At 37.8% G+C, this 23,626-nt stretch overlaps 1 protein-coding gene across 6 annotated transcripts in view; it reads left to right on the top strand.

Annotated features, from left to right (window-relative positions):
• Nucleotides 1-23,626, top strand: part of WARS2 (tryptophanyl tRNA synthetase 2, mitochondrial) — a 116,222-nt gene that overhangs the window by 58,320 nt on the left and 34,276 nt on the right. For 4 of the 6 annotated variants that reach the window (XM_063624720.1, XM_063624725.1, XM_063624719.1 and 1 more), the window contains exon 2: nt 6,782-7,039. The exons of 1 other annotated variant lie outside the window; for it this stretch is intronic. In XM_063624720.1, coding sequence (XP_063480790.1) covers nt 6,782-7,039 — 258 coding nt within the window. The remainder of the gene's footprint in view (nt 1-6,781; nt 7,040-23,626) is intronic. One more of the 6 variants, XM_063624721.1, reaches the window with a different exon arrangement.

The following is a 23,626-nucleotide window of genomic DNA, read 5'->3' as shown; positions in this document are numbered from 1 at the left end:
CAGATATTTATTTCTTACAGTTCTGGAGGCTAGGAAGTTCAAGAGGGAGGCACCAGCCTTGGTATTTGGTGAGGGCTGCTCTCTGCTTTCAAGATGGCGCCTTGTTGCTGCATCCTCCAGCAAGGAGGAATGCTGTGTCCTTACATGGTAGAGGGGGTGGAAGGACAAAACAGTGTATACTTTCTCTAAATCTTTCCTTTCTTTTCTTTTTTTTTTTGGAGATGGAGTTGCTCTCTGTCACCCAGGCTGGAGTGCCATGGCACTATCTCAGCTCACTGCAACCTCTGCCTCCCGGGTTCAAGTGATTCTCCTGCCTCAGCCTCCCGAGTAGCTGGGATTATAGACATCCACCACTACGCCTGGCTAAATTTTGTATTTTTAGTAGAGACGGGGTTTCACCGTTTTGGCCAGGTTGGTCTCAAACTCCTGACCTCAAGTGATCCACCTGCCTTGTCCTCCCAAAGTGCTGGGATTGCAGGTGTGAGCCACCATGCCCAGCCTGAAGCTTCTTTTATAAGGGCATTAATCCACCCATGAGACAGAACCCTCATGACTTAATCACTTCCTAAAAGGCCCCACCTTTTAATACTACCACAGTGGGGATTTTCAATTTGAATTTTGAGGGGATCACACCTTCAAAACATGGCACCTGGGGAAGAACATTATGTGGTGTGGTGGGCAGAGCACTGGAGTTCTGAATTCTGGCTCCAGCTGTGCCACTAGTTGTGTGCCCTTGGCCTTTTGATTAACATCTCCATGGTACACTTTCCTCTTCTGAGAAGTGTGTTGGGGAGAGGGGTTGGGTGGGAGTGGGATGCTTGAAGCCAAGAAGTTCTACATTGCATTCAGTTCAGTGTGATGGAAGGAATATAGAACTTGGAGTCCAGTGGCAAGAGCTCAGATCCAGATCTGATTCACCTGCCTGTGACTTTATACAGATTGTTTAACTTAGCAGTGTCCTTCCCTAGAAAATGATGCCTATGATTCCTACCTTCACTACATGAGTGAAGTACATGAAAGGGCATGTTTCTAATAGCTAAATTTAATCACAAGAAGGAAAATACATCTGCAAAAGCATTCCATCACATGATAGAAGGATGGTAGGTACAGCGCATATAAGGAAAATAGATGTGTAATTCTTGAAATTTGAAAATGGCTTAAATAAGCCTGTGGGGAATATTTTTAAGAATTAAATTGATTCCTTTTAAACTCTTTTACTGAGCTAACAATACATATTAAGTGCTTATCATTTATGCCCTTAAGGAGCTCACAGTCTAATTGGTTAGTCACTCCTTTTTCTTTCTTTTTAAAAATATTTTTCCTTCAGTTTTAATTGTTGGCCTACATATTTTTTCTTATTTGGAGGTGATGTAGGACCTTCTTTATCTTTTACTGAATTAATATTTACTCTATTGATTCCTGGGTCTGAGCATCTGGTTTTATTTCTAAGCAGAAATGAACCCATTTTTCTTGGTGCTGAGTGAGCATTTCTTAACAGACCTGGACTCTCCAGTGCTTTCTGGAGGAAAGAGCTGACTATAGCAGAACAACGCTGAGGCATGGCCAAACCTTCAGAAGAGCACCAGTGCCACACCGGGTCTTCTCTGTTTCAGCTCTTCAATCCTTAATTGCCAATAGAGGCATTTTCAAGAAAATGTTGAAGATAATTTCAGGAACGTAGGATTGAACTAGTAGGGCAATGTAAATGATAGAATTGAGAAACACTAACAGAGTTAAGGAGTGACAGCTTTAAACAATATTTTAAAATTTATATACAATTAGGAGAATACATAGACTTATAGAAAGAGATTTTCATCCCAATTGGCTGGTAATGTTATTGAATACTTTTTTATTACAATCTGTGATAAAATGCCATTTATGTAACCAATAAGACATAGTGTGGCCATTGAGCCAAGTTTGTGGTTTACCTTTGACTGTAGTTAAAACAAGTGTGATGAATGAACAATTGCTGTTACAGCTGGATACAAGCAGGACTTTGTAAGAAGAGTCTTGAAATCTTTAGTTGAAGTCTTTGTTTCTCACCACTGTACTGAAGCTGAAAGTGTTTCAAAGCTAGTAGGCAGCCTTCTTTTGATGGATCTTAGTCACTTGAAATTAAAGACAGAAGCTCTCCTAATCACAAAAATTCTTTTGCCATAATTAATAACTTGGGAATTTTCCATTGCTTTTGAGTACAGTAAGAAAATTAAGGAAATTACACATTTTGGATGTGCTCAGTACCTTACAACAGGAATAGTTTCAGCTATGTCTGTCAAAATAAGTATCCTCTACCTTTGATTTGAATACCCACCCTCTCTTCTGGTATATGTCAAATCCCCGAGCTGAAGCTCCCCAGGGATTTGGTAATGCTGGTTCTGTTATAAAAATGAGCCAATAAATGTATAGGCTGGAAGTGGTGTTTACCAAGGAAATATGCCTGAAATGAAATGAAGACCTACTTTCTAACATGCTTCTTTTTGAATCCTCTGCATACTGTGATGGAATTGTAGGTTGATGCTCCAGGCTTCCCCTTGAATGAATGCCTGTGGGCTAGGCTAGAAGCTGTTTTCTTTGTGGTTTGTCTCCTGTCCAAACCCATGGGAAGCCCAAGCTCCTTTCGTTTTCATTCTTTTCTAACTCTAGTGCTTTTGAACACAGAACCCCCATCCTCCCACCACCCAAACTCCACATTCCAACCCCATGATTTCATGGTACCTGGCATGTCTCCCCTGCCATGCAATCAGGCCGCCTGCTGACTCCTGCAGAGGGAATAGACGGGAACATAAACTTACTGCAGAAGAGCAGGACGCTCTCTGTATGTTTTTAAGACCAGGTATCCAGTTCCCATTTAGAGGCTGTATTTTTTTAACAGCGCCCTGAAAATTGAACAAAACACTTTTCGTTGGTCTCATTGCTTGATAATATAATTCCCTCTGCGCTAATGTATAGAATCCCAGGAACTAGAGAATGGAAAAGAAATATTAGATCATTTCTAACCCATTCCCACTGGTCACAATACTTTTTTCCCACAGTCTCTTCTCTGGTGCTTTTCTCTTCTAGTTTTCTCAAGAATTTGTTTTCTCCATTTCTCCTGGGGAATAATTTCTGAGTTTGAAGATGGAGGAATATATGTGAAAATATTCCTATTATTTTCAACTTAAAATTCCTAGTCTTTATAACCCTTTACATTACCATAAACAGTCCCTTATCTTCCTAGGTCAAGTATTTCAGGATGGTATTTTTTTCCTTTCCATTTATTAACTTCAGAGTTTGTTTTTCTGCTTTGCTTTCTCTCTTCATCAATCAGTCCCTAAAGCCCATTAATCATTTCTTACTGCACTGAAAATTCCTTTGCTTATTCCCATATCAGGAATCCAGAGCTGGTTAAGGTCCCTAGGTCCTGGAGGAAGCCTCACTAATAGGTACTCATTCTATGCTAACTTCTCTCTCTCAATTCTCAAGTAGCAATTATTTTAAAAATATTGTTTCTAGATTATGATTTGGGGATTTCATCACTTGAAAGCCTTTTATATGTGCGTTTGTGATTTTGAGTGTAAGATTATGTTTGTTCTCAATTACCTGAAGGATATTTTTCATATCCTTAGAGCCACAAATCATTTGGGTTTCCTCCTCAGTTCTTGGATCGAGCACAATTCTGGACCATGGAACTATGATGTAGCATTCTATTTTAGGCCTACCATCTTAGGAGTTGAGAGGAAAATAGACTATATTTGTAGGAGTTGGAATACTTGGGGAAAAGGAAGTGCCAAATTTAAGTAGCCTTGGCACTCACATATCAAAAGTAGATTAGCTCTCAGGAGCTAGCATTAGGTATAAAAAAGACTTAACATGGCTTGTGGCTTCCTGGATTGGAGGACTCAATATTATAAGATGTCAGTTCTCCCTGAAACAATCTATAGATGCAGTGTGATCCCAGTCAGCAACCCCAACCAACAATTGCAGCTTCTAATCTAATCTAAAAAGAAGGAAAAAATAAACAGGTTTTTTTTCTTCTCTTGGGACTTGACAAGATGATTCTAAAATATATTGATACATATAAAGGGCCAAGGATGGATAAAGTACTCTTGAAGAAAAAGAAGGTGGAAAGCCTCACTTTAGCAGGTTCCAAGACATATTTTTAAAAAGCAATGTGATACTGACACAGTGACAGACAGACTAATGAGTCAGAATTGAAAGACCAGACCCTTACCAGATTCTTCATAGAGGGATCCTTGATTTATGATGGCGATGGCATTTCAAAGCAGTGGGAAGAGACAGTCTTTTCAATAAATGGTGCTAGAATAATCAGATATTCATACAGGAAAAAAAGAAGAAATTAGATGCTTACTTCACACCATATGCAAAAAACTCCAGATGGATACAGACCTAAATGTGAAGAGTAAAGATAAAATTTTAAAGTGCATACACACGCACATTTTTTATATGCATATGTGTGTGTGTCTAGCTATATGTATATATCCATATATGCACACACACACACACACGTGCACCTTCATAACTGCAGGGTATTGAAAGATTTCTATGATACAATAATCTGTTATCAGAAGTTATATATTTGATTCATAAAATTAAGTACATAACTTTATCAAAAGATAATATAAAGAGAAGACAGCCATACAATGTGACAATATTTGCTCTACATGTAATTGACAAAATATTAGCATCTAGAATATGTACAGATTCTGAAATCAATAAAAGACAATCCAATCTGAGAAAAACAGGCAAAATAATTTAAATAGGCTCTTCATAGAAGAGGAGGTAAAAATAGGTAATAATCATAAAAAGAGTTCCCAACTTCTTTAATAATCAAAGAGAATTAAACCATAATGAGATTCTACCTCATTTCCATCAGATTAGCTAAAAATAAAAAGACTGCTAATACCAAGTGTTGATGAGGACATGGAACAGGAACTTGGTAGAAAGTGTATAATGTTACATACTTAGGAATAGTTCACCATATTGAAGTACTACAATTGAAGAAACATAAACATACCTTATGACTCAGCAATTCTGCTCCTAGATATATACACTAGAGAAACTTGGCTCATAATACACTAAGATACCTGTATAATAATGGTCTTTTTTGTCCCTGTAATTTTTTATTTTGCAAATTTTTAAACTGACTGAAAAGTTGCAAAATTAATACAGCGAATATAATAAAGTCTTAATAGATGGTAGCTAAGCAAAGCATAGTAGCTAGTACAGAGAACATACATGGGCTTTGAAGTCAGCAATATCTGGCTTGAAACCTCAACTCCACCACTTACTAGCTGTGTGACCATGGGCAATCTAGTTAAATCTGTGAGCCTCACGTCTCTCATATGCCTACCATATTAGGTATTATAAGGATTAAATGCATTAATATATGTAAAGCACTGGGCATAAATGCTTCCAACATAGTTGTTCAGTAAATTATTGCTGCTATTGTTGTTTTGTTGTGGTGGTGGTGGTTAAAAATGATAATGATGCATTTTATTTTCTCAGAGCCTTTTAGTTACAGCATATTTATTGATACATACTCATTTTTGGTTTTTCACTGTGGAATTTATTATAAAATAATTCAGGGGAAAAATAACAATTGGTTTTTTACTTTGTATTGCATTTTTTTCTTTTCATTTTCCTATTATAACTTCAGTATTAGAAAGTACAAACCAAAGGGAAAATATGACCAGGGTAAAAATGCTTTTTATAATTTAAATAATTATGTAGAATTAAAATTTTCTTTTGAAGAATTGAAAACCCAAATATGATTTTATTAAAAGTAAAAGGAAACCAAGGCATAGAAAATTTAAATAGCCTTATTAAGAAGTAATATTAGAAATAGAGTGTATGTTTTCTAATTTCTAGCCCAAGATCTCATACACCAAATTATAATATCGACAATATAAAAAAAATCTTAAGGCAATAGCAGTAGCCTTTAGCACTAATGCTAAGGCCTTCATTTCCTTAACTGCAAAATAAATTAAATGACATGAAAAACCCTTGAGGCCCCTTTAATCTCCAGTGAAATTTGATTCTATGTCTGAAGGCTTCCTCATTGACCACCAAGCCTCAGTTATCTTTTCCTCTTGGGAATTCCTCTCTGAACCCTATTCTGTATCATTCCAAACTGGTCATGATCATGTTACCATGTTATACCTTTGCTTATCTTTTCATAAACAATACCCTCTATCTCCAATTAGATCACATGCTCTTGGGGATGCAGATCTTTTCCTTCTTTTTTTTTTTTTGAGACTGGGTCTCACTCTGTTGCCTAGGCTAGAGTGCGGTGATGCAATCTTGGCTCAGTGCAGCCTCCACCTCCTAGGTTCAAGCAATTCTCCCACCTCAGCCTCCCAAGTAGCTGGGATTAAAGGTGCACCACCATGCCCGGGTGATTTTTGTATTTTTAGTAGAGACGGGGTTTCACCATGTTGGCCAGGCTGGTCCCAAACTCCTGACCTCGGGTGATCCACCCTCCTCAGCCTCCCAAAGTGCTGGGATTACAGGCATGAGCCACCACTCTCGGCCACAGATCTTTTCTTATATGTCTTTGCATTTGTACATGTTCGAGTGCAAAAACATTTTTAATATCATTTTTTTGTCCCTAGTAGCATCTAGCATAGTGATTTACAGAGTAGGCACAAAATAAATTGATGATGATGACTGTCAGATTGTAGTTTACAAAAATATAACTAGCTCCCACAGCTATGATAACATGGACATAGGATTCATGGGATTCTGCGTCAAAAGCAAATATGCTTGTTTTCCTTCGTTCCAGAAAGACAGCAAGAAGCGAGTATTTTCCGGCATTCAACCTACAGGAATCCTCCACCTGGGCAATTACCTGGGAGCCATTGAGAGCTGGGTGAGGTTACAGGATGAATATGACTCTGTATTATACAGCATTGTTGACCTCCACTCCATTACTGTCCCCCAAGACCCAGCTGTCCTTCGGCAGAGCATCCTGGACATGACTGCTGTTCTTCTTGCCTGCGGCATAAACCCGGAAAAAAGCATCCTTTTCCAACAATCTCAGGTCAGCTTCTCAGATTAGAACTGAGAAAACTCTTATTTGTAGATTATTTGAGGAAAAAATGTTGAATGGTTCATACAGCCCCTGCTTGTGATTTTTAAAAAGTGTTTGAAGGTGCCTTTTTCAAATGTGATTTTTTTTCAGCTTAATGTTTTACTTGTATTTATATCATTAAGCATCATTATATTGCAAGAGTATTTTTCAGCTTTTCCTCCACTGTATTTGGTAAGTTTATGATGCTTCATATACCAAGAGTTGTGTTTCATTAGTACTTCTAGCCCTGGAATTGTTTTGCTATGCTGGGTTGCTTTCAAACTGATTACTTTGTGTTATTGACCAATCTCCCTGTGATCAAGGATAGAAGTTAGTGACCAATAGTTTTATGTAATTCCAATGTTGCTTTATTAGATGTTGTATTTGGAAGGTCTGTTGGATAATTCCCATTGTTCATTCTTTGTATAACAGTTTTTGAGAAGATTTGATAGCCCAAGTTGGGAAATTGGAAGACAAAGTCCCAGTGCCTTGTGTCTAAGCCAAGAAAAGCTTCATAGAAAAGCCAAAATATTTGACTCATATCTTCACTGTGGATGAATCAATTTATTCTTGGACAGGCCGATAGTCTGGCCTAGAGACAAGGCAATCAAGATACACCCTAGAAAAATATGAAAATTCTAACTAGATCATGCCTTCATTATGTATCTGCTTTAACCTTAGGACAAAGTCCAGCCAAGGAATGGTATGTTATACATGCTATGGTACATGTTAACATGCATGAATATATGTAACCTTCCTTGATTGTATATTTCTATCATTATTTTTATGTATTTTTTTATACATAACACTTAATGTAATGATTCTTACAGAGCAGACAGTTAAAAAATATGTGATAAACGAAAAGAGTATAATGATCCCTTGGCATCCAAAGAGTGTTGGTTCCAGGACCACCAACGCTACCAAAATCTGCAGATGCTCAAGTTCCTTATATAAAATGGAATCATATTTGCATATAACCTACACATATTCTCTCGTATACTTTAAACCATCTCTACATTACTTATAATAACCCAATATAATATAAATGCTATGCAAATAGTTGTTATACTGTATTGTTTTCTAATTTGTATTATTTTTCTATTGTGGTATTGTTATTTTTTGATGCCTAAATACACACTGATTTCATATATATATACTAATTTTTTAAATTTTTGGAGATTAGGAAGGTGTATGTGCAGTTTTGTCACATGGATATGTTGTGTAGTGGTGAAATCTGAGCTTTTAGTGTACCTGTCACCCGAATAGTGAACATTGTACTCAATAGGTGATTTTTCAACCAACATCCTCTTCCCGGCTTTTGGAGTCTCTAGTGTCTGTTATTTCTCTCTGTATGTCCATGTGTACCTATTCTTTAGTTCCCACTTATAAGTGAGAACATGCAGTATTTGATTTTCTGTTTCTGAATGATTTCACTTAGGGTAATGGCCTATATTTCATGTTGGCCTCCATGCTGCTGCAAAAGACATGATTTCATTCCTTGTTATGACTGTGTAGTATTCCACAGTGTATATATAGTGGCAGTGTTATTTTTTATTAGTTGTTTTTTCCTAATATTTTCAATCTGCTGTTTGGTTGAGTCCATGGATGCAGAACACACAAATTCAGAGGGCCAACTGTATGTTTAAAAAATAAATGCAGTTATCAACTTTGTTGCCAGCTTGGAGATAATTTGATAAAATAATAGAATCTGATCATTAAAAGGACCATAAAGGCAATTTGCCTCAACTTCATTCCTTATAGTTGGTCAGGAAGCCTTTGCTTACACATGATTTTTCAAATTCAGTGTTGGACAGATCCAGTTACTAAACCAAATATCTACCTCCATATAATTTCCATTCATTCATTTAATTTCTGCTCTGTAAAAAACACAATAAATCAACTCTGCTTCCACACAACTGCTCTTCGAATACTTGGAAAGACATTTATTATGTACCATTTGTATCTTACCCTGTAGGTCCTTACTGTATAGGTCTTGCCTTCTACAAACTAGGTGTCCCCAGGTCTCTCACCTTCTTGGTCATCCTATCTCAAAAGCACTCTCACCTTCTTTCTGAAAAGAACGTGCCTCGAGCTTCACAACCATTGCCAACGTTGGAGAGCTGTTCATTGTTAGAGCCACTTTTTGAGTCACCTAATGCATTTTGCAAAGCACATCATCTTCACTTCATCTAAGCTGTTTTTAATACAAGCTGGCTTTTGATCCTTAGCTGATACTATTTCTAAAAATTGTATTCCCAGCCACAAGTACCTATTTCCGTACTTCTTGTAGATGAATGTCTAATCTCCACAAAGTAACCACTTGCCAGATTGCTTTTTAAAGTGATCTTTAATATTAAAGGGTTATTTACAACTACATCCTATACTTGCACTTTGAGCTCAATCTCTCAGGAATGATTACCATATTATAATTTTTTTCTACTTTATAAAGCAAGGTTATTGCTACTTTTTAGCAATGACCTTCATAAGTATCTAAAATTTGCAATAATTGAGATATTTTCTTCCATGAGGAACTTTGTTGTTGAAAATAGCAATTGAAAAAGTAACCCACAATGTGAGAGACTTTGTAAAGACTTCCCCATTAAGGAGGGACAAAATTCACCTTCTCTTAAAATGGAACCTAATGAGCTCATTGGGTCTAGGTCAGAGAGTGGAAGGGACAGACTTGACTGGTGTGTGCCCGTCTTCTCCTCATAGCCTTAATGCAGTTGTAAAGCTGTTTTATAATTCACCTCCGGCCATCCCTCACTTCAGCTCCATTGTGGAGAATTTTGATAGTTTGCCAGCAAAATGTAAGGGAGGTACTCATCTTGCCTACATTATACAATTTGTCTGACAAAGACAATATGAAAAATTTCCTCAGGTGTCTTTATAACCTAAGATAAACTTGGTCTTAGCCATTTCGTTCTTTGACTCAGGTAACCAACCTTATTACAACTCTGTGGATGGATGGATGGATGGATGGGATATTTTATAAGGCTTTCTTTCCCCCTTTTTAAAAAATGTAATTTTATTTTAAAATATTTTTAAAAATTTATAACAATAGAGAGAATAGTATACTGTACCCCATCACTTGTTAACATTTCGTTATTTGTCTCACTGATGTTACTTTCTTTTCTTTTTTTTTTCTTTTTTGAAATAGAGATAGGGTCTTGCTCTGTTGCCCAGGCTGGAGTGCAGTAGTGTGATCATAGCTCACTGCAGCTTCGAACTCCTGGGCTCAGGATCCTCCTACCTTAGCCTCCTGAGTAATAGCTGGGACTACAGGTGTATTCTACCACACCTGGCTTTTTTTTTTTTTTTTTTGAGAGATAGGGTCTCACAACACTGCCCAGGCTGGTATCAAACTCCTGGGCTCAAGTGATTCTTCCAACTCGGCCTTCCAAAGTGTTGGGATTATAGGAATGAGCCACTGTGCCTGGTTGATGTTATTTTCTTTGTTGAAGTATTTCAAAGCAGATACCACAAATCATGGCATTCCAATTCCTAAATATTTTAGCATGGCACTATAAATTCAGGAAATTTTCTTACATAACCATAATACTGTAATGACACCTAACAATGATAATTCCATATTATCATCTAATACCCAAATTACCCTGACTCTCCCAAAAATGACTTTTATAGTAGGCTTGTTTGAGTGAAGATCTACCAAGATTCACATATTTCATTTGATTATCGATCTTAAGTCTTTTTTTTATGCCTTTTGATTTGTTCATCAAATTTTAATTTATTTCCTATAAAGTTAGTCCTGCACTTAAAAAGAATTAAAACTTTGATTTTTATGCTTCTACTTTTTTTCACACCTTTGATGTATTGATCAAGTTTTCTTTTGTTTACTATAAAGTTAATTCTTTTAAACTTAAAAATAAACCTTAGTTTTTTAGTTGCTTTCTCTTTACACTAATCTGTGTTAACTGATGGTTAGTGACTATAAACTACTGTCCCACATAGTTGCTCATCACTATTTTCATTAATTTGAGTAGAAGCTGTGCTTACCTACTGCCGGTGGATTGCCTGGAAATGAACATTAGACATCAGCTCCTTTAGAATGGCCATAATGCTTAAGTTTGTTCACGGATGATGATGGAAAGGTCCTCCTTATGCCTTATCTTACAGCCATGAAGGCATGTATTAGCTTTTGCTTCTTAGAACCATTTTCAAGTAGAAGTATAAGTGAATAAACTAGTCTTCTGGAAACAGTTATTATCTTAGCCACATGACGCCATTATTTACAGTGTTCTAGTAGGTGAAGGATCATCATGGCGATGACTTATGGTTTGTAATACAAAAATCGATAATCAATAACTGTCTTTTTTCTTTTTCATTTTCTTCTTTTTAATAGGCAATGCTAGAAAGAATTTTTTCTTTTTTCTTTATTTTAAATTGACAAAAATTGCATATATTTGTGGTGTACAACATGATGCTTTGAAATATGTATACATTGTAAAATGGCTAAATCAAGCTATATAACATATGTATTACCTCACATACTTACCTATCTTTAAGTGATGTTCAGGTATACAATACATTATTATTAACTATGGTCACCATATTGTACCATAGATCTCTTGAACTTATTCCTCTCGTCTAACTGAAATTTTGTGTCCTTTGACCAACATCTTCCCATTTCCTCTTGCCCCATTCTACTGTGCTTCTGTGAGCTTGATTTTTTAGATTTCACATATAAGTGAGCTTATGCTGTATTTGTCTTTCTGTGCCTGGCTTATTTCACTTAACAAAATGTCTTCTGGGTTCATCCATGTTGTCATAACTGACAGGATTTCCTTTTTCAAGGCTGAATAGTATTCCATTGTGTGTATATAGTGTATTTTCTTTATCTGTTCATCTGTTGATAGACACTTAGGTTGATTCCATATTTTGACTATTATGAATAGTGCTGCAATAAACATGAGAGTACAGATGTGTCTTTGACATACTGATTTTCTTTCCTTTGTATATATACCCATTAGAGGGATTGCTGGCTTATATGATAGTTCTGTTTTTAATTTTTTTGAGGAACCACCATACTATTTTCCATAATGGCTGTACTAACTTACTTTCTCACCAACAGTGTGCATGGGTTCCCTTTTCTCCACATCTTTGCCAACACATGTTATCTTGTTTTTTTGTTTGTTTGTTTTGTTTTGTTTTGTTTTTGTTTTTGTTTTTTAGATGGAATCTCACTTTGTCACCCAGGCTGGGGTGCAGTGCCACGATCTCGGCTCACTGCAACCTCTGTCTCCCGGGTTCAAACAATTCTCCTGCCTCAGCCTCCCAAGTAGTTGGGATTACAGGCGCCTGCCACCAAGCTTGGCTAATTTTTGTATTTTTAGTAGAGACAGAGTTTCACCATGTTGGCCAGGCTGGTCTCGAACTCCTGACCTCAAGTGATCTGTCCACCTTAGCCTCCCAAAGCGCTGGGATTACAGCCATGAGCCACCACACCTGGCTTATCTTTTTAGTAACAGTCATTTTAACAAGTAAGTGTGAGGTGATCAATCTGTGTAGTCTCCAATAAAGGGGGGGGCTGAAAAGAAAATAATCGTATCATTTTCAGATTTATAAAAAAAAATACTTATTAGGAAAGTTTATTTATTTATTTATTTATTTATTTATTTATTTATTTATTTATGACAGGGTCTCACTCTGTCACCCAGGTTGGAGTACAGTGGTGGAGTGATAGCTCACTGCAGCCCCAAACTCCTGGGCTTAAGCAGTCCTCCCAAAGTGCTGGGAGTACAGGTGTGAGCCACTGTGCCTGGTCAGAATACTATTTTTAAATGTGTAAGGCTGGCTGGACAGGGTGGCTCACACCTGTAATATCAGCACTTTGGGAGGCTGAGGCAGGTAGATCCCTTGAGCTCAGGAGCTCCAGATCAGCCTGGGTAACAAGGCAAAACCCTCTCTCTACAAAAAATACAAAAATTAGCCAGGCGTGGTGTCACATGCCTGTGGTGCCAGCTACTCGGGAGGGAGGCTGAGGCAGGAGAATCGGGTGAACCCAGGAGGCAGAAGTAGAAGTGAGCAGAGATCACGCCACTGCACTCCAGCATGGGCGACAGAGCGACACCTTATCTCAAAAAAGAAAAACACAATGTGTTAGGTTTACCAAGCTATTTCATGTATATGACTTCTCTCTTAATCATCAAAACAGCCACAGGAATTAGATATTACTGTTATTTTCACTAATGAATAAATTAAGGTATGAAGAGATTAAGTAAATTGAAAATGTACTTAAAATGATCTTTGAGCAGTACCTGGTACTTAGTAAATACTCAGCTTATAGAACTTTTTCATTAGCTGCCTAAGGTCACCCAGTTCGTAGGTGGCAAAGCCAGGGCTTTTACAGTTTTCCCCTAAAGCACCACTTATGGAAGATGTACTCATGAGGTGGGAACCTCGTTCTGCCCCCCTGCCTACGCACCCTTCTCCAGCCCTCACGTCTCTGCTTCTGGAGATGCTTGTAGAGGGGAAGTGGGGAGTTGGAGCTGACCTCAAGGCCCTCATTATTTCTCACCTGAACAATTAAATTACCCTTTCACTCCTGCCCTAGCCTCACAGTTTGGCAGTTCATTCCCCACAAGGCAGCCACAGTCACCTTTCTACTAAAAACACATGAGTGTTTCTCTCCTGCCCTCAGGTAAAAATCTAAACTCAGCTTAGCTAGAAATCCCTTAAAAAATGAAGCCCCAGAGTACACTAGGCCAGTGTTTCTTCTGCTACACCACTAAGTTATGCAGACCTTTTATTATCAGTTTATTTTGTGATTGGATGATCTGATTAACTTCTACCAATGACTCTTTAAAGCTGAAGCCAAAATAATTTCTTCTGGTTTAATTTTGAGGAGATTTGATAAATCAGTCCTTAACTTACAAAACAGATAAATTAGAGATTATTTATCTACATTTGCTATTTCCTTTATACTGGTAGGTTTATAGTGTACTTAAGCATTTAATCGATCATTAAATATGTAACAGAAAGGATAAGAATTTAGAAAACAATTTTATTTAATGTTTTGGGAGCCAATTCCAGTTAACATTAGTTATACCCACCTCCCCATCACACAGTTATTTACAAGCAAAATTAAGAATTTTTGAAATTATGAGTTAGAAAAAATATTATTTTATAATGTGCTTTTTTCAGCTGTATTCATTGTGTTAAGCAAATTACAGCTAAATTATAAAGGCTATTTTTCTGTGTGCTATTGTTGAACGTCAGAAAAAGTTCTAATAATGGGTTGAAATGGGGAAAGGATTTAGCTATGTTACAATGTTGACTTTTACCAGTAATTTTCATCTCCAATCCTTTGAATTCTTTCTCAGCAGTCTGACTGGAACAATTCAGACTTACTGAAGATTTTTCTCATTATTTTCTTTTTCTTTCTCTCCCACTGGCCTCTAGTCATGTGCTTCCCCTAAAATATGTTCACCATATGCGGGGAATTTTATAGACCCTCTCCTCTCAAAGGTGTGTGTGTGTGTGTGAGAGAGAGAGAGAGTGAGAGAGAAACACGTCGTGGGAAGGGGGTCATGCCTATGTGTGTGTTTGGCAGAGGTTTCCATCCCCACGCCAGAGTCAGTGGTCTTTTATTTCTAGCAAGCCAGCAGGCCTGAGTGCAGATCCAATCTGAGTCCTACAGCTGCCTGGGGTACAGGCCTCTACATCTTTCACTGTTACTCTGCAGATGGAAGATAAAAAGTGGAGGACATAGCTCTAGGCACTGGATTCCTGCCAAGGCAAGGAGAAAAGGACAGTTGGGGCCACCAGATACTGTGTTACGAGGGTCCAAAGAGACCAAGGAAAAGTTGAGGGAGGAGAGGGGGATTTGCATCTCTGGAATGTGGGCTCATTCTGTAATTAGAGTTATGTTGTTTCCCAGGAAACAAAAATCAATAATGATAAAGGAAGAGAGACAATGTAGGAATTGGTTTCTGAATGATAGCCGAAGTAACTGACTACATAAATCTTGGCTTACTATACATAAATAAAAGTTATACCTCACCAATTGTCCCTTGTCTTAGAGGTATAAAACTAAGGCCTTAAACTGGACAGAGAGTCTAGTGCTTCCATTTATTCTGGTAATTTAGGAAAATATTTGAGTGTATTTATATTTGTTAAACTCTCAAAATTGTTCCCTACCAACAATAGGTGCTCTTTCAGCTAACAATGGAAAGGGAGCAAACGTCTGCGTAGATTAGTGGACTTGGAGAATATATTTGTGAAATTGGCATCACCTCCAAAGTTCCTAGGGGTAAATAAGAATCTAAATGGCCCATGGCATAAATAATAAGTTTGGAAAACTATTATATAATCAAACTCTGCATGTATTTCCTTCTCCACAGTTTCCAATAATACCACTTCCTTGCCTGGATCTATACTCCTGTGTGACATGATGAACAAGTTGCAGTACTTGTGTTACTTCTATCCTGGACATAGGAACAGGTGATAGGTTAATTATACCTTCAAGAAGAGTTCTTTTCTTGCTGTCAAAACAATAGTGACAAAAAAAATACAGGCTTCGAAGCCAGACATGCTCAGCTTGAATCTTACTGTCACTTCTTTTCGGTTGTGAGACTATGGGCAAGTGGCTCAAGCTCTCTGAATCCCATTTTTAATGTCTATAATAGCAATTTAAATAAGATAATATATTTTGTCTAGCAAATGTTAACTTTCTATCACCTTCCTCCACTATATACAATGCTCCCACCCTAGGCTCCTCGATATTGAGAAGGATTTATATAAGGGTAGAGTGGGATTAGAAGATGGAGATAAAGTTAATGACAACGCCTCTTTTTATCTTCAATAATAAAGTATTTTCAGAAGAGTTTGTCTAAGGTTTTTTGAGGACTTTTTAAGAAATATTTCAAACATTCATAAAAGGATGAAAATGAATGGCTGCCTTTTGAATTGCTTACCTTTTAGCATACTTGCTTCATGTGGTTTTTGTTTTTTACACATTAAACATTACAAGTATAATAGAAACTTTTCTGCTTAGTTGTAACGCCATTTTCCTCTGTGCCTTCCCAGAGGTAACCACTATTATATTGATTTGACACTCCTCATTCCTACAAATGTGTTTGTATTTGTATTGCATATAATATAGCCATTAACAATCCATATTATTTGTTTTGCATGTTTTAAAACTGTGTGAATGGCATTATGCTGCCCATATCCTCTTGCATCGATTTTTTGTGTACAATGTTACATGCTTGGGATTTATTTAGTTTGACTGCTGTACAGTATTCTATTGTCTGTCTCCTTCACAGTTTATCCATTTTCCTGGCAAAGGATATTTGGATTTTTTTCCAGCTTTTTATTACTACAAACAATACTACAGAGGGCATACTTTTATCTGCCTTTTGTGCACATGTGAAAAACTTTCTTTAGTTGTATTAATATATGCCTAAGAGTACATTCAGGAGGATGTATGATATATACATCATCAGCCTCCGTGGATGTTGCCAGCTTGTTCTCCAAAATGGTATTCTAACTTACATTACCACCAACAGGAACTCTCCTTGGCAACATTTGGTGTTATTAGACATATTACTTTTGGCACTGTAATGCATGAAATGTGCCATCTTATTGTTGTTTGAATTTCCCTGACTACTGGTAAGGTTAGGCATTTATTTCTTATGTTTTAACTCCTTTGTTTTCTTTTGTGAATTCTTTGCTCGTATCTTTTGACTATTTTTTAATTGTTTGTATTTTCCTATTGATTTGTAGAGGTTCTTTACATATTCTGAGTACCAATCCTTTGTTATACATTATCATTTTTCAGTTTGTAGCTTGTCTTTTTTTTTTTTTTTTTTGAGACGGAGTCTCTCTCTGTCGCCCAGACTGGAATGCAGTGGCGTGATCTTGGCTCACTGCAAGCTCTGCCTCCCAGGTTCACACCATTCTCCTGCCTTGGCCTCCCGAGTAGCTGGGACTACAGGCACCCACCACCACACCCGGCTAATTTTTTGTATTTTTAGTAAAGATGGGGTTTCACTGTGTTAGCCAGGATGGCTCTCGATCTCCTGACCTTGTGATTTGCCCACCTTGGCCTCCCAAAGTGCTGGGATTACAGGCGTGAGCCACCGCACCCAGCCTTGTAGCTTGTCTTTTAATTTTTAAATGCTGTCTGTTGTTGTACAGAGTTTTTTGTTTGTTTGTTTGTTTGTTTGTTTTTTAATATAGCCAATTCAGTATTTTCCTTTATGGTTGTATGCTTCTGGAGTATATTTTTAAGTTATTCTATACTGGCCTAGTGTGATAAAGCTGTTCTTTTATATTATCTCTTGAATATGGTAAGTTTTGCTTTTCACATTTAAGACTTGAGTTATGTAGATCTTACAAATTCTGTCACATTTTATTTACAATATTTTTAAAAATCACATTGGTTAATACCACAGCTCTCATCAGGAATGTCTGGACATATTGGAAGCTGTCTAATGCATAATGATGGATATATGTTTTCTAAAATTCTAATTTATGCTAGAAAGCTGAAATGTTTATAACCAATACCTCTGTGGGTTGTTTTCCTTGAAATGCCTTAGTTCCTTTGTTTCCTCTTGATGAATTTTGTTAGAGACTACTCTATTAATCATTTAGAGGATATACTTTTGATTTTGTGAGGCTCTTATTGTATCTTTGTTTTTTATTTATTTCCTTTTTTTTTTTTTTTTTTTGAGACAGAGCCTCACTGTCACCCAGGCTGGAGTGCAGTGGCATGATCTCGGCTCACTGAAACCTCTGCCTTCTGGGTTCAAGCTATTCTCATACCTCAGCCTCCCAAGTAGCTGGGATTACCGGCACCCACCACCATGCCAGCTAATTTTTGTATTCTTATTAAGTAGAGACAGGGTTTCGCCATGTTGGCCAGGCTAGTCTCAAACTCCTGACCTCAAGTGATCTGCCTGCCTCCTTTGTTTTTTATTTCATTAGTTTCATTCCCTCCTCCATTTTATTTTCTTTGAAATTATGTGGTTGTGCTTTTACTAACTTCTTGAGTGGACCTCATTAATTTTCAGCCATTCTTCTTTCTAATATAAACATTTAAGAGTGCAGTATAAATTTCCTTCTAAGTTCTGTTTTATCAGCATTGACAAAGTTGTGATATGTTATAGTATTTTCACTATAAATCAGTTCTGAATAATTTCTAATTTTCACTATTATTTCTTATTTGATCTATCATTTATTTAGAAGTATGTGTTTAGATTTCCAAGTACAGGGCTCTTTTTTTAACTTAACTTTTTTAAAAAATTGATTTCTAATTTCATTACATATTAATCAAAGAATATAGTCTCAATGCTTTCAGATCTTTTGTATTTTTAAAGCTTGAATTTAGCAAATTTACAAACGTTCTATTTGTGCTTGAAAATACTTTCTATTTTTTGATTCAGTGAATTTCAAATTTTTTATTGTTTATGACTATCAGTAAAAAATTTTGAGACTTTCCCTTAAGATAGATATATACTGTGCATCATTGTATTAGTCTGTTTTCATGCTGCTGATAAAGATATACCCGAGACTGGGAAGAAAAAGAATTTTAACTGGACTTAGAGTTTTATATGAGGAAGCCTCAGAATCATGGCGGGAGGTTAAAGGCACTTCTTACACACCAGCGGCAAGAGAAAAATGAGGAAGAAGCAAAAGTGGAAACCCCTGATAAACCTATCAGATCTGGTGAGACTTATTTACTAACAATAGCATGGAAAAGACCGGCCCCCATGATTCAATTACCTCCCCCTGGGTCCCTCCCACAACATGTGGGAATTCTGGGGATATAATTGAAGTTGAGATTATGTGGGGACACAGCCAAACCATATCATTTTGCCCCTGGCCCCTCCAAATCTCATGTCCTCACATTTCAAAACCAATCATGCCATCCCAACAGTCCCCCAAAGTCTTAACTCATTTCAGCATTAACCCAAAATCCACAGTCCAAAGTCTCATCTGAGACAAGGCAAGTCCCTTCTGCCTATGAGCCTGTAAAATCAAAAGCAAATTAGTTACTTCCTAGATACAATGGAGGTACAGGTACTGGGTAAGTACAGCCATTCCAAATGGGGGAAATTGGTCAAAATGGCTCATAGAAGTCCGAAATCTAGTGGGGCAGTCAAATCTTAAAGCTCCAAAATGATCTCCTTTGACTCCAGGTCTCACACTCAGGTCACACTGATGCAAGAGGTGGGTTCCCATGGTCTTGAGCAGCTCCATTCCTATGGCTTTGCAGGGTACAGCCTCCCTCTTAGCTGCTTTCATAGGCTGGCATTGAGTGTCTGTGGCTTTTCCAGGCTCACGGTGTAAGCTGTCAGTGGATCTACCATTTTGGGATCTGGAGGATGGTGGCCCTCTTCTCACAGCTCCACTAGGTAGTGCCCCAGTAGGTACTCTGTGTGGGGGCCCTGACCCCACATTTCCTTTCCACACTACCCTAGCAGAGGTTCTCCATAAGGGCCTCGCCCCTGCAGCAAACTTTTGCCTGGGCATCTAAGGCATACGTTTTCTGAAATCTAGGCGGAGGTTCCCAAACCTCAGTTCTTGACTTCTGTGCACCTACAGGCTCAACACCACATGGAAGCTGCCAAGGCTTGGGACTTTCACCCTCTAAAGCCACTGCCCACGCTCTGTCTTGGCCCCTTTCAGCCCAGCTGGAGTGGCTGGGACACAGGGTGCCAACTCCCTAGGTTGCGCACAGCACCAGTACCCTGAGCCTGGCCCACAAAACCACTTTTTCCTCCTGGGTCTCTGGACCTGTGATGGGAGGAGCTGCTGTGAAGGTCTCTGACATGGCCTGGAGACATTTTCCCCACTGTCTTGAGGATTAACATTAGGCTCCTTGCTACTTATGAAAATTTCTGCAGCGGGCTTGAATTTCTCCCCAGAAAATTGGTTTCTCTTTTCTATCGCATAGTCAGGCTGCAAATTTTCCAAACTTTTATGCTCTGCTTCCCTTATAAAACTGAATGCCTTTAACAGTACCTAAGTCACCTCTTGAATGCTTTGCTGCTTAGAAATTTCTTCTGCCAGATACCCTAAATCATCTTTCTCAAGTTCAAAGTTCCACAAATCTCTAAGGCAGGGGCAAAATGCTGCCAGTCTCTTGGCTACAACATAACAAGTCACCTTTGCTCCAGGTCCCAACAAGTTCCTCATCTCTATCTGAGACCACTTCAGTCTGGACATTATTGTCCATATCACTATCAGCATTTTGGGCAAAGCCATTCAACAAGTCTCTAGGAAGTTTCAAACTCTCCCTCATCTTCCTGTCTTCTTCTGAGCCCTCCAAACTGTTCCAATCTCTGCCTGTTACCCAGTTCCAAAGTCAGTTCCACAATTTCAGGTATCTTTTCAGCAATGCCCCACTCTACTGGTAACAATTTACTATATTAGTCTGTTTTCATGATGCTGATAAAGAGATACCCGAGACTGGGAAGAAAAGAGGTTTAATTGGACTTACAGTTCCACATGCTGGGGAGGCCTCAGAGTCATGGCAGGAGGCAGAAGTCACTTCTTACATGGAGGTGGCAAGAGAAAAATGAGGAAGAAGCAAAAGTGGAAACCCGTGATAAACCCATCAGATCTAGTGAGATTTATTCAGGATCATGAGAATAGCATGGGAACACCGGTCCCCATGATTCAATTACCTCCCTTTGGGTCCCTCCCACAACACATGGGAATTCTGCGAGATACAATTCAAGTTGAGATTATGTGGGGACACAGCCAAACCATATCAATCATACAACTTTTATGGGATTAAAAAATGAATATAAGTAAAAGTCTTTTTTTTTATTATTTGCTGTGCTTCAGCAGATAGTCTTGCACAGCCTCTGAGAATCACAAATCTCATTTTGGAAACCACTGTTTTAATTGCTCATCTCCAGTGGCCACCATGCTATCTTTGTAGGTTCAAGTAAATATTCAGAATCATGAGACTACCACAGGTTATGTTTGGTACTAGTCTACTTAAAAAGGCACAGAACAAGAACCTTAGCTTGCCGGCAAGGTAGCTTCTCTAAACGAGAGTCCTTACTAGAGCAGTCCCTGTAGCAGTATGCAGCCAGCTCTAGGAGGTATTTTCTCTCCAGGTATACTAATAGGTGTAGGAACTATTTTTTCTCCAGCTCAAATGCAAGGAGATGAGATCTACGTCAGTGGGTGGTACAGTCTCCCTTACCAAAGAGGCCTCAGTTTTCCACAAGAGCCAGTATCTATTCTTACATTTCATGTATAGACCTTGGGGTCACTGAAAGAGATGTACCAGTTACGAGAGTCACTATACTCAGGAAAGCCTAAACTATGACTTTCTCTCAGGTATTTATAGTTCTCTAAGCCTAGATGTGCTTTACCAGCTGGAGATTATTTTTATCATAAGCAATGTTGCCTAGCAGTGTTGTGAACACATACTGTTTTATCTGGTAAATACAGACATAGGTTGTTGATCCAGAGTCAGAGTCTCATGGAGCAGGTGAAAATGTTTTGTTAACCTGCTCACTCAGTTGGCTGCTAGATTCCATTAACTAATAGAATCCATTAGATTAGTCATGTTGCTGCCCTTTTGATTCTCTACTACCATTTCTGTACTTACAGACAGAGCAATAACCTATGAACACTTTAATGCTGTAAAAATAACTATGAGGAGTTAGTTTCTCCCTAAGGGAGAAGGTAGCATCCAACTTCCTGATCCTAAATATGTAGTTTCATGAGACTGTGTTCCTTTATTTTTTCAATCTTCTATCTGTGTCTTCCTTAAGTGGGTTAATTTCTACTGATCTATCTTTTCATTCAGTGACTCTTCTGCCCTCCCAATCTGTATTTTAGACTTTATAATGACATTATTTCAGATATTGTATGTTTTTATTCTAGTATCTTTATTTGCTCTTTTTTATTGGTTTAAAAAATTTATCTGCTGAGATTTTCTATCTGCTTATTCATCTCAGGAATATTTTCTTTTGTATCTTTAAGCATAGTTGTAATAATCGCTTCAAAATTTTTGCTAATTAAATACAACATATGGAACATCTTGGGTTTGATCTCCATTGGCTGCCTTTTTTCTTAAGAATGGTTTATGTTTACCTATTTTTTAATATGTCTAATAATTTTGGCTAGTATCTTGAATATTTTAAATGACAAATTGAAGAGAGTCTAAATTATGTTGTATTCCTCTGAAGAATATCTTTAAATAAAAACTGGTTTTTTTTAGCAGGCTCAAACCCCAAATTGTTTTTCCAGTAGTAAGCAATAATTGAAATATTTTGCCAGTTGTTTTAGCCATTGTTGGACAGCTTGGAGGTGGCTCCATGCACATGGAATTCAGGGGTTGGCCAGATATTTGGGTACAGTTAATACACAGAATATAAGGCTATACCACTCTGACTATTTAGAAATTTCTCTGCTTATTTTCCAGGCAGGCATTATGGTCACCCAAACTTTGTCCTCTCATTCTTCAAGCCAGTAAAAATGCAGGTTTCTATCATATTTAGATGCTGTTTATGTCTCCAACTGAGTACTGCCCTCAGACAGAAAGTCACAAAACAGGACACTTATTCAGTATTATCCTTTTTGTAAAAGAGTAAACCACACCCCTAGTTTCTGCCTGCTTTCGATTGTTCTCCAATGCCTTCAGGCCGTTGATTTTTATATTTTGCTCAGAGTTGAAACTTGCTATCTGTGTTAGAATTTATCCAATAGGAGCTTGCTATCAACTGAGTTGTATCCCTCAAAATTCATATGTTGCTCCCTTAACCCCCAATGTGACTGTATCTAGAGATAGGGTCTTTAGGAAGTAATTAAGGTTAAATGATGTCGTAAGGATGGAGCTCTAATCTGACAGGCCTGTGGCCTTATAAGAAGAGGGAAAGATCTGTCTGTTTCTCTCTCTTTCTGCCTGCCATGTGGGATTATAGCATGAAGGCAGCCATCAGTAAGCCAGGAAGAGAGGAAGGGAGCACTCACTAGAACACAACCATGCAGGCCCCTTCGTCTCAGACTTCCAGCCATCAGAACTGTGAGAAAATTAATTCCTGTTATTTCAGCAGTCCAGTCTATGGTACTTTGTTATGGCAGCCCAAGAAGACTGATACCAAGCTAAGTAGCCATTATTAGAAGTGAAAGCCTTGTTTTTAGATTGGATTGGAAAACTCAATATTGTTAATATGTTATCTTTTAAACTTTTATTTTAAGTTCAGGAGTACAAGTGCAGGTTTGTTACATAGGTAAACTTGTGTCTTGGGGGTTTGGTGTACAGATTATTTCATCACCCAGGTATTTAGTCTAGTATCCATTAGTTATTTTTCCTGATCCTCTTCCTCTTCCCACCCTCCACCCTTTGAAAGGCCCCACTGTGTGTGGTTCTCCTCAATGTGTCCATGTGTTTTTATCATTTAGTCCCCACTTATAAGTAAGAACATGCAGCATTTGGTTTTCTGTTCCTGTGTTAGTTTACTAAGGATAATGGCCTCCAGCTCCATCCATGTTCCTGCAAAGGACATGATCTCTACTTTTTTTAATATTGATCTATAGACTTCTCACAATCGCAATGAAAATTTC

This window comes from Symphalangus syndactylus, chromosome 12, assembly GCF_028878055.3.
Source record: "Symphalangus syndactylus isolate Jambi chromosome 12, NHGRI_mSymSyn1-v2.1_pri, whole genome shotgun sequence".
Lineage (NCBI taxonomy): Eukaryota > Metazoa > Chordata > Mammalia > Primates > Hylobatidae > Symphalangus > Symphalangus syndactylus.
This window is presented reverse-complemented; position numbering and strand designations above follow the sequence as displayed.